The sequence below is a fragment of the Drosophila serrata genome, unplaced genomic scaffold, assembly GCF_035046125.1.
Source record: "Drosophila serrata isolate PLE 108 unplaced genomic scaffold, ASM3504612v1 contig_17, whole genome shotgun sequence".
Taxonomy (NCBI): Eukaryota; Metazoa; Arthropoda; class Insecta; order Diptera; family Drosophilidae; genus Drosophila; species Drosophila serrata.
In genome coordinates, this window is record NW_028256915.1 from 867288 (window position 1) to 880029 (window position 12742).

Genomic DNA, 12742 nt, shown 5'->3' on the forward strand with positions numbered 1-12742 from the left:
AAATTGCAAACTGGGTGGACATACAACATTTTGTTTGCCTTTCTTGTTTTATGGAAATTAGACTAATTTATACTTATGTAAAGAAAACATATGCTGCTTATAAAACCACATCAGACAAAATGTCTGATAAATAGTTGTTGGAAACGAAGTTCCAGTACTAACGAGTGGCGGGCAGTTCCAATTTAACGTGAATTTGTATAATGTAGCTACCGAACACTTAGGTCTGGCTCTCTGCAACGCCCTTGGCTGTGTGGATTTTAATATAAAATATAATTAGCGGGCAACAACAACTAAATGGGAATAATTAGTTTACAATAATATATAAAATTCGTGTGACACAAGAGCTCGTGTGCTGAAATAATGTATTTCGTTTTATCCCCTATGGCTCTAGTTGGCCAATTTGGATTTAATGAGAACTTATTACCGTTTCAAAATTCCAATGTTACAAATCCCATTATAAAGAACTGACAGAATTGCAATTTAAGACCTTAGGTCTCGCTATAGATCCCATTGGGGGAGGGGGGCTTATGACAATAATAGTTTCTACGAAAAAATTAGGAAAAAATCAAGGACATTTAATAAATTATTATAAAAGGAGAAAAAAACACTTCTGAGATATTTGGCTGTATATTACACAAAAGGGTGCAAGCTGTCCTTAATAACTCTATTATTGAAATTAATTATATATTTCCTTATTACCTTATTTATAAAAATATGTTTTATATAAATATGTTAAAAAACTTTATGCAATATGTACGTTCAAAGCAATGTGTAAATTCAATAATCTGCTTATCATAATGGAATATTCTAAGAAAATAATTTCATATTTCAAGAGGATAATGTTAGCTTTAAATTGTGTATATTTACATGGAAATATGCATACTAATTTTTAAATTGAATTTATAACAAGTACGTAAATCAAAACTAGATGAAGTGTTAAGATTACACACAAATGCTTAGGTTTTTCTAATGCTTAGTAGCTGCACTTGGTGATAATATATACTAAAAAGTTTTGAATCGACTCTAATCTTATCTATCTTTATCCTTTGACAGACGGGTCTTACCCTCACACCTGAAATGCTGCTATCCACGTCGGAGTCATCGACTCACAGCGCCTCCGAGGTGGCTGGACGATTGCAGGTCGATGTGCGGACCGGCCTGAAATGGTCGGAGGCCAAGTATCGGGCAAAGATCATCGGCCACAACGAGTTGCTGCTTGTCGAAGAAGACCCAACCTGGAGGAAGTATATTGAGCAGTTCAAGAACCCGCTTATCCTACTGCTGCTCGGCTCAGCCATGGTCTCCGTCATAATGAAGCAATTTGACGACGCCGTCAGCATAACCATAGCCATTCTGATCGTAGTCACGGTGGCTTTTATCCAGGAATACCGTTCGGAGAAGAGCCTTGAAGAGCTTAAAAAGCTGGTACCGCCCGAGTGCCATTGTCTGCGCGAGGGTCGACTGGACACGTTCCTGGCTCGGGAACTAGTTCCAGGCGATGTGGTGCACCTCAACGTAGGCGACCGCGTCCCTGCCGACATCCGGCTTTTTGAGGCCGTGGACCTATCCATTGACGAGAGCAGTTTTACCGGCGAGACGGAGCCGGCCCGTAAAATCACCGACGTCCTACTGAACAACACAAACGTGAAGGACCACAGCAACATGAAGAACATTGCCTTCATGGGCACGCTTGTGCGTTGCGGCAATGGGAAGGGCATAGTAGTGAGCACCGGAGAACGCAGCGAGTTCGGCGAGGTCTTTAAGATGATGCAAGCCGAGGAGGCTCCCAAGACGCCTTTGCAAAAGTCGATGGACATTCTGGGAGCTCAGTTAAGCTTCTACTCCTTTCTTATTATTGGCGTTATTATGTTGCTAGGCTGGCTGCAGGGCAAGCCGCTCTCGGAGATGTTTAACATTAGCGTATCACTGGCCGTGGCCGCCATACCCGAGGGCTTACCCATCGTAGTCACAGTCACGTTAGCGCTGGGCGTTATGCGGATGGCTAAGCGCAACGCCATTGTTAAGAAGTTACCGACTGTTGAGACACTTGGGTGCGTAAACGTAATTTGCTCGGACAAGACGGGCACCCTAACGAAGAACGAGATGACGGCCACGATTATCATCACTTCCGACGGGTACATGGCTGATGTGACTGGTGCCGGCTATAATGACCAGGGCGAGATTCACATTCGTCACTGCAACAATGTGGAAATGGCCAAATCGAACATAACGAACCTACTAGAGATTGGAGCAGTCTGCAACAATGCTTACATCCAGAAGGGAACGTTGCTGGGTCAGCCCACCGAGGGTGCCCTAGTTGCAGTGGCCATGAAGAACGGCATGTACGCAACAGCCGAGAACTATGTGCGCATCCAGGAGTACCCCTTCAGCTCGGAGCAAAAGATGATGGCCGTGAAGTGCATCCACAAATACAATAACAACAAGGAGGAGATCTTCTTCGCCAAGGGCGCTCTGGAGACCCTGCTACCGCAGTGCACCAAGTACCAGTTCGGCACTCAGACCGTGCCTCTAACAAAGCAGAATGAGTCAGAGTTTTTGGCCGAGGCGTACGAGATCGGGCGCAAAGGACTCCGGGTACTAGCACTTGCAAAAGGGCGATCCATGCAAGACCTTATCTACTGCGGTCTGGTTGGGATCACTGATCCTCCAAGGCCCTTGGTGCGTGAATCCATCGAAATGTTGATGCAAAGCGGCGTGCGGGTCAAGATGGTAACTGGAGATGCACAAGAGACGGCGTTGGCCATTTGTAAGTAACTGGGATTTTGTGGTGTTGGGGCCAATATATGTTTCGCGTAGATTACTTATTTTTTTCTACTATTTCTATTTAGCTGCTTTCAAGAAACTATCACTTTTAATACCTTTACCGGATATTACATTTTTAGGCAGAAGTTAGTAACGCAGAAAAGGATTTGCTTTTGACCTTATAAAGTTTTTATACGTTCTTGATCAGCATCACCAGCCGAGTCGATCTACCCAAGTCGGTCTGTCCTTTGCTACGCAAACTAGTCTTTCAGTTTAAGGGCGTTTAAGATTACACCTTGCAGATAGTCTTCGAATTATTCCACTTACTATATATTAGCATGCATCTAAGATACCACGAGATCATATAGCTGCCATAGGAATGGCAAAATGTAAAACTGGAAATATAAATAAGTATACATTACATGGTTGTTTTTCAACATACATCTTTGTTTAAATTTTTTATAAAATTAGATATTTCAAACTTGAGATAAAGGTATTTTATGCGATTAAAATATAATGTTTGGAATTTGATCAAAATCATATTATATCATATGTACAAATGTTTTAAATTTTTTTTTTTCGTTCGGCCAAAGTGAATTCTTAATGATCACATAGCTTCGGCTTGCCGAAGTTATCTTTCTTTCTTATTTTTCTTAGCTTCTGTTTCATTCTAAGACAAAGAAACCGAAGATCACCCCAACTTAAAGTTTAATAACCTGTTTAGGGTGCTTCTTTGTTTAAGTTTCACACGACACTTTATTTAAAGGGCGAGCTTCACCTATTTATATATTGAATGTGGAAACACCAATTCTTGACGTTTGCAGATTTGGAATTTTTTTTAGGATGAGTATACTTGATTTAGAACAAGTCTTCTTTTTTTCTCGTTATCTCTTAATCCGATAACTTTTATACTTTTCTTAGATTCCGAATTTCGTGTATGCCAGTGTTTGCTTAAAAAACTCGTATTTCTATTTTTAAAAAATGTACCGTAAGGCGTTCAAACGATTTAAACTTTAGCATTAACACGGATCTCCCAAAAATGACTTGCTAAATTTAATGTGAATAAAGCTAGCGCAGAAAATTGAAAAAGCGTTCGCTCACCTATCAGAAATGATTCCCCTAAAGTGAAAAGACGAAAAAGGAAGCCAAACCCAGGTGGCTATTCCTCTAGGATTTTCCAAGTTGGGGGACCACATCTAATATCCTGAGACAAAGAAAACGAGGGAATCGACATCATCGTTGTCAGTAGTCAGCAGACAGGAGTTGAAATAATGAACTGCGAGGAGATTTCAACCCCTGGGTCGTCATCTGCATCCCTCTCATCGTAGTCGTATCTGTCGCGGACGGCGACCCATCCTTTGCATGGACTCCGAACTTGGTTCGGGAGCTCTTTATTAGGAAATGGAAAATTGATTCCTCTCTGCTCCTTTATTGGTTCTAGTCGGTTCCGTGTCTTTTAAATTCTTCACTTGTTTAGTTTACCCGGACAAGTAGGAGAGCCAAACTGCATGGCTAATTCAAAGAAATCCTGTACGTATGGAAAGGAACGGTGAGGCTGGGATGGGAAACTACATATCTTGGTGCTTTAGACATTCGTCTCGGCAGCGCTCATGAGTTGGATAATGGTTGAAAACAGATACATTGATTTTCCTTTCATGCATAAAAGTCTAATGATGAGTTCTACAACATTTCTCGTTTGTTGCAAATAATTACAAGACTGATAAATCTAATTTAATTAAAAAGTGCATACAACAAATGACAATTTTCTAAAATATATTTAGTCAACTTACATATATTGATGGTTCGCTCTTACGGTATATGAAATTATCATTCTGCTCTTAAAGAAATATAAGCCGAAATATTAAGCAACTTAAAAGTATCGTAATAGATTAGTAAAAAAATAAAGAATAATCTTGTAATACTGTATACATTTTTTTATACCCTTGCAGGGTATTATAATTTTAGTCAAAAGATTGCAACGCACTTACGGAGCCACCACTGACTATATAAACTATATATATTCTTGATCAGGATAAACAGCCAAGTCGATCTAGCCATGTCCGTCTGTCCGTTTCTACGCAAACTAGTTTCTCAGTTTTGAAGCTATCTGAATGAAACTTTGTAGTTAGTCTTCTATATACTCTCACTCGTATATATGTCGGGACGGGCCGGATCGGACGACTATATCATATAGCTGCCATCGGAATGATCGGAAAATTTTTACAAAAAAAAAATGACATTTTCAGTTTTTAACCGAATTCAATCAAATTTGAGATATAGCCATTTCATTATTATTTATTCTACAATGTTGTGTAAAATTTTATGAAAATCGGTCTACTATATCATATAGCTCCCATAGGAACGATCGAGAAATTAATTCAATTAAAAATTATAACGTTTTCAGTTTTTAGCAGATTTTCATCAAATTTAAGATATAGCCATTTTATATCAGTCTTAGTGGGTTTCATCAACTATTCAAAATATTGGACAAATATTTCAATGCCATTATCTACGCTTTAAAAATGGGGGCCAATAGCGATACTGGTGGTTGCTACCTATGATATCCCTTGCAGCAGGCTGGCATTGACGGGCAGCTTATAATTGTCTGAAAGGGCGGAGCGGGGGATATATGGTACAAGTCCCTGAATGCGTTTTAATTACGACTTCCTTTTGCTTATTTTGCCGCGTATCTCCGTTGTGTTCATCCTGTTGCTTTTGCTGTTGCTGTTTACTATTCAGTGCCCACGTTGGCTGAAAAAATATTCTACAAGGGACCTGAAATAGGGTTGGTGCCTCGCTCTGTACACAGCTTGGCGAGACAAATAAGCGGGCGCCATAATGAAAAATGGCGACGAAACTTTTCACAAAGGTTATCATGGCGCTGTTGTTGCTACTTCGCAACTGCTGCATCCCGTAGTGCTCACTTAGCGACGAAGCAGGAAATTGAAATCGTACACCAAAAAAAGTAGTCATTGATATTGTAAACACCCAATAGAAAACGGATTTTTTGTTTTAAAGTTTTATATTATATTATTATTTATATTTTATTATTATTATTATATTTTATTACTATTTATTATTATTATTTTATATTATATTATTGGGCCACCATTGTAGATTATTTTGAAATCAAGTTTTTATCTTTAAAACGTTTTTCAAACATGTTTAAAGCGGTTAACCTTTTTCCAATTCTGATTATTTCCGATATTATTTATTTGGTTTATTCTCAGAACATTGTTTTTGAAATCGGCAGAAAACCGAACAGTTTTAAATATTTTTACTTTACCAGTAACTAGTACAATACTAAGTTAAATAGACCATTTTTATTTGATAACTTTATGTAATGTCATGTCCTTATAAATGTTTAAAAAAGTATCCCTACGTCATTTACTAGGTATACGAATGTATGTATGTATATATGTAGGTTTATACTCGACCAATTTTAGCTGTGTGCTGTGGAGGATGGCAGGAAATTCATGGTTCAAGATAACAGCTACCAGAGAAATTTTTAATTGAAAAAAAAATTGTTCTATAATACCTTTAATATTATTTCGACTTTGTACGTATACCTGAAAAAAACTAGGGACATTCTAAATTATTCCTTAAATTTTCCAATCAATAGTTTTTGACCAAAGACCCCATTAAATAATATGCTAGTTAATGTTCCTCCTCCTTTTTTAAAAAAGCCGGTTTGTCAAATTTATTTCGCCCATTTCACTGTTCACTGCATTTATGGCTATAGCAAACTAAATAATAAATAACTTAATTTTTAATAAATAATAACTAATTATTAACGAGTAATCAAGTTTGCCGCTGATGCATGCCTATTTTTAGTTTTATCCTTATCGTTATTTCAACCGTCGATATAATCAAAGAGTATAGCGAAAAGGCAGCGTTTTATTTTTACGCCACGTTTTTGCTGATCATGATGCATGAAATCTTGCATCATGACCAGTGATCATAAGCGTTCAGCAAAACTATAGTTAGAAATCCATCACTGAGCTGTGATCATGTCGTTCTGCTGATATTGATCAAGAATATACATATATACTTTCTAGGGTCGGAAATGTCGCCTTCACAGCGATGGAAACTTCTAACCAAAATTATAATACCCTGCAAGGGTAAAAATAACAAAGTTACTGATTGCGCTTTATTTCCTTATCGGATAATATATTTTAATAGTTTAAAATTAAGTTCTACGTTATCGTGTAAACGAAGATTTCTGACCTTTCTAGATTTATTCTCAATTGAATTCGCTAATAGCAGCACCAGAAAACTTTTTCATAATAACCTTCGCTGCTATTAAATAAGTATTTGTTTGTAAATTTGTTATGTGGATTCCAGCTGTGCCAACTCTTGCTCTTACTAGCATGTTGCACAGTGTCAGCATCAATAGCTTAGAAAATTAATTTATGGGAGTTTTAACGTAGCACGGAGCCTTTGTCGTCGGAGAGGGAAAAGTTATTGTTAGTTGCTTTTGTCTATTTAAGACTACTTGGATTTATACGATTAGATAGATTAGATTTATAAAATATAGTTTTTCGATTCAAATTTTTGATGTCAAACTAAACAAAACAAACAAAAAAAATTATTTTCTTACAATAATTTTTTGAATTATATCTTATTGGTTTTATCGCACATATGTATGTATGTGATAAGCTAAAATATCCTTTAATATTTTGAATTTTGCATCAAGTATCGATACAGAATTCACTGTGATATTTTCTGGCATTCGTTCTTGGTCATTACCAAAAATGATTTTTTAATTATTATTTTCTTACTTCTATAGCGAATCTCATTGGCATTGACACAATACACCACCAGACGCTGTCAGGGCAGGAAATAGATCAAATGAATGAGCATCAACTGGACAAGGTAGCCAACAATGTGAGCGTCTTTTACAGAGTTTCGCCAAGGCACAAGCTGGAGATAGTCAAGTCCCTTCAGCGTACCGGAAACATAGTTGGCATGACTGGGGATGGCGTCAACGATGGAGTGGCTTTGAAGAAGGCGGATATTGGCATTGCAATGGGCAAAAACGGAACTGATGTGTGCAAGGAGGCCGCGGACATGATTTTGGTCAATGATGATTTCCACACCATCATGTGAGTATATAGATTTATGGAGTAATAGCTCTACTAAAATGACTACACTTTAACAGTGCTGCCATCGAGGAAGGCAAGGGCATCTTCTACAACATACGGAACTTTGTTCGGTTTCAACTGAGCACATCAATTGCTGCCCTGGCCCTTATTGCCTTGGCTACTCTGATGGACATTGCCAACCCCTTGAACGCTATGCAGATTCTGTGGATCAACATCATAATGGACGGCCCCCCAGCACAGTCACTTGGCGTGGAGCCCGTTGACCACGACGTTCTAAAACAAAAGCCTCGCAATGTGAAGCAGCCCATGATTACAAAATCTGTGGTGGTTAATGTGCTTCTAAGCGCTAGCATTATAGTCTTGGGTACGCTTTGGGTGTTTCAACGAGAAATGGCCGACGGAACCCTGGGCAAGACCAAACGAGATACGACCATGACCTTCACGTGCTTCGTATTCTTCGACATGTTTAATGCCCTCTCGTGTCGCTCGCAAACAAAGAGTGTATTCACCATCGGCCTAACAACCAATCGCATGTTCCTGCTTGCCGTTGGATTTTCAATTGTCGGCCAAATGCTGGTCGTCTACTTTCCACCGCTCCAGATGGTCTTTCAAACAGAAGCCCTAACGCCCTACGACATATTTTTCTTAGTCTCGCTCACATCCTCCGTGCTGGTCGTTTCCGAAATAAAGAAGTGGTTTGAGCGCACCATGGAGCGCAAGATGTACAGCACCCGTTCCGAGCTGGACTTTGTATGACACAGCGCAAGCGCTAGAGATGAGTTGCAATTGCACCCCAAAGCCGAGTAAACTGAATAACTTACCACAAAAAAAACCCACAAAAAAAAAACGAAAACTATGCCAAATACAAGCGAGGTGCGTGGTCATATGTGTCCATCTGGAGCAGAAGCATTGGCCTTTACAGATGCAACAGGGTACCGATGATGTGTGTGTTTAACTTTTTCATTTTTGAATCGACGAGTTGACGAGAATGTATTAACTAAAGCTGCTGAGTCTCGACCAGTTTTTACAAATTCGACGTATATCCGCGTTCAGGTTTGTTCTTTGCTCTCTGCTGCATTTGCATCTTAGTTCTACAAATTTCAACATTTTATTTCCTTTTCTTATATGTAATGATACTGCATTGTGTTAATAATCTAAGTAGACAAATTGTGTTTTCAACTTTTATTTGCATACCTCACTTACTATTACTATAACGTATTTAAAAATTTATTTAAAGGTTTTTCTTATATCTCAGCGTTAAGCGACACACTGATCATTGGATTAGGTTCTCCGATTATTTTAAATTTTAATTTTTCGCTAATTCCCTATTTCCAATTATATTCTAAGTTCTCTTTTAGTTTTAATTGTTTATTTAGCATTAGCAAATTAAGGCAAATCAAAGTGTTTAATAATTTATGAGAAATGCCGAAATAACAAGTTATTGTGATATTATTTTAAGCACATTGACCAGCTCATCCTAGAAATTTATGTTGATTTTCATCTGAGCTAGTGGGACCGTATATGTTTTGATTTTGAAAAATAAAAACGTAAATTTTATTTTTAAAAATGTATCAACTTTGTATTTTTGTATTAACGCATTCTTAAATTTTTTTCCCAGGAGCGAAGCAATCGAAAGGTTTATCGATTATATGAAACAAAATTCAGTCCGAACCGGTCAGCAAATGAAAATGAAATGCTTAAGATTCACAGCAGCCAGGCGGCAAGGCAAGGACGACAGAGAGAGGCTAGGCGTAGTGGAGAATTTCCAGCGGGGTTTTTTTGGGAATTTTGATAATTAAGTTATTCGGTACTTTAAAAGCAAGCAACAAATTTGTGTACATCAGTCGCAAATCAAATCTCTAGCGTGTTAGCAGAACAAATACTATTTGACAAAATCAGCTCTAGTTCCATCAACTAGAAACTGAAGATCATTAAAAATTTACCATAACATACATGCATAAAATATTTGTTATGATTATAAATGTTTTTTTATAATGCAAAATAAAGTGCAAATTTTTATTTCTAAAATCAATTCATTTTAAAAAAATTCAATCGCAGATCATTTAACAATTTTGTTTGGATTGATTTCTCAAAGTTTATTACACTTTTAGAATTTAATTGCATTATAAATTATGATTATTTTTTTACTCAATGGGAATAATTTGTTGTTTTAACTTTGAGATTATAAACAATTTAGTCTCAAAACATAATTTTTTCAGATTTACACCCATAAAAGTCTCGCTCATTTTATTTTAATCACTATTTCTGGGGATGGGTGTTTTCCCTCCTCTCAGTATAATTCAGTTCCACGTTTACATTGATCACAGAAGAAATATGCACACCACACATACACACAAACAAACACACACACATAAATATAACTGATATTGGCAAAAAGGGAATAAACATTTTATGGTGCAATTAAACTGATTGACTACTTCAATAAATATATGTGTTATAGTATTCTTTTTATTAATCGATTGCTCTTACTTGATTAAGCTTTCATTCATATTATTTTTGAAGCATAAATGAATTTTACAAATTGTCTTTTTTTTTGGGTATGAGTCAGACATATGTATGTACAATGTATGAGTATTTCGAATCGTTAAATTTGAACCCGAGAGCCATTGGACCCCAACGTTTCAGGTTCAATAAAACTTGAATGTCTAACCTAAGTTTATGGTAGTTTTCTTATTTAAAATTAAAGTTAAAGTTAAAATACTTTACAGGTGTTTATTATACCAGTGTCCGATAATTTTTCTCTACGCGACCTCTGCTCACACCAATAGTGCCGTCAGACAAATAAAATATTAAGCCACACCCTTTAAGTAAAAATCTAAAAAGTTAGAATTATTTTTTGAAATCAGTTCAATCGCATCACAAAAACCAAGCAAATCCGATATTGATGTTTAATCACAGTCAATTCATTTGGGTCTTGTGGTAGGAAAGTACATATAAAAGTGAACATGACTACGTAAAACCCAATAGGAACATACATACATATACATATGCTGCAACTGTCAATATCATGGTCACTCGATTCATATCATACCAGCTCAAAGGGTTTATAAGGGGCATTTCACATTAAAGACATATTTTAATGATTTTCTTGTAGCATATCACATTTATACTCTAGTCGCAAAGTTTTCTCACTCTCGACCAGCGTGGGTTGTCCTCGATCACACCATTCAACGTTTTAAAATTTTTCACAACGCTTATGCAACTACTAGCAAAATGGACCAATACAAAAATGAATTAAAACCATTTGAAACACATTAACATGAAGCTAAGCTCCACACAGACGCACGCTCATATATCAAGGCAACAAAAATCTAAAAAAAAGAAAACTATTCAAAAAATACAAAAAAAAAAACAAAGCATCCTAAGAAAACAAGTAAGGCTCATTACTCTACCCACTCATAAAGACATACTTAAAGTACTCAGTACAGAAATACACAAATCTACACCTACGCGCATTCATACACATCACATCCACAATGGTAACAATAACTAGATTATTAAGTGTATTTAAATTTAATTAAAATCAATCGTAAAAAATATTACCGTACTTGAATGTTCAATAAATAAAAAATTGCATCAGCTAGTATGAATATGTAGTCGAAGCATTATATTATAAAATTAAATCAAAATTACTTACTGCGAAAAAAGTAAATAATAACTATTGGTATAATAATATCCCTATGCACAGAAGCATTTGTAATCAGTCTATGGAAAGTGTGTGGCTCTCATTTCTTATATGTATCCTTTTGTAAATGTCTATCCATCTAATGTTTTGCCTAATTTCAAAACTCTATTACTAGTTTCCATAGAGTTCGGTTACCCAAAATGTACAAACTAATGGAAAGCTTACAACTCTGAACTTGTTTCTTTAAAGAAAGCTTAATCTAAAACTAATTAACTATAACTATCTGTGCTATTAAAATGTAAGCTGAAATAATAAATATATATAAATATATATATATATATATATATATAGATGAATACTAAGCGTAGTGCTGACATAAATAGTTCGAAAATATACATACATATTTCCTACATTATTCTCAGCACGAGTCTCATTTATGTTGGAACTTTTACAGTTGCAGTAATAAAAATTCGTCTCTTGACTATTTGAAATAAATACAAACATTGCAGTTACAGGGTTAATATCTCGATTTAGTTAAACGAATAATATTAGGTCATAAAAAATCGTAAATTTAAATTATACTATGAAATTTACAATACTAATACATTTAATATTTATCTGCGGAATATCCCAATTGAAATATGTATTTACTGAATAAAATAAATTGTATGTAGTATGTACATGACTCCGAATTCATTTATTTCCAAAGAAAATCATTATTTTTATAGGTTTATGGTGTCAAGACGTGCTGTAATTGGGTAAATTGGCTATTAAAGCAGCATTCGTCTGAAAAATATAGAACTCTTTGCGAACAACCACGATCGACCGTCAAATAATTATTGGGTAACTCAACCTTGATTAAAAAGCAAATAATAAAACATCAGATGGAAAAAATAATTATAATATTTATAAGTAATACAATATATCTCAAAAAACAACGAAGTAATGCCAGTCACGTAATCACAGTCACATATTCTAATTTTAATTGCAGTTTTAAATCCACAGTTTGGCATTTTCCTCTACATTTAAAGATAGTTTCTATGACATACATATGTACACATATGGAGCAATTCTCTAGTGTCGAATGCGACATTCGTACGCATTCAAACTAAAAAAACACATATGCCAAGACTTTATTTTAATTTTATAAAAATTGAAACGTATAGCTCTTGGTTAGCACTATAATTGGTGCTAAGGTCGACTTTGAACCCTTGTTTGTTTTTAAGAT

General features: G+C 35.9%; 1 protein-coding gene across 38 annotated transcripts in view; it reads left to right on the plus strand.

Annotated features, from left to right (window-relative positions):
• The window catches only part of SPoCk (secretory pathway calcium atpase), a 28078-nt gene extending 15884 nt beyond the window's left edge, over positions 1–12194 (plus strand). For 21 of the 38 annotated variants that reach the window (XM_020960601.2, XM_020960600.2, XM_086828202.1 and 18 more), the window contains 3 exons: positions 1054–2767; positions 7553–7868; positions 7925–9439. In XM_020960601.2, coding sequence (XP_020816260.1) covers positions 1054–2767; positions 7553–7868; positions 7925–8624 — 2730 coding nt within the window. In that variant the 3' untranslated portion in view covers positions 8625–9439. Of the gene's footprint in view, positions 1–1053; positions 2768–7552; positions 7869–7924; positions 9440–9486 lie in introns of those variants that run through there. The other 17 variants (XR_015270610.1, XR_015270606.1, XR_015270621.1 and 14 more) reach the window with 2 other exon arrangements.
• Positions 12195–12742: the final 548 nt, after the last annotated feature.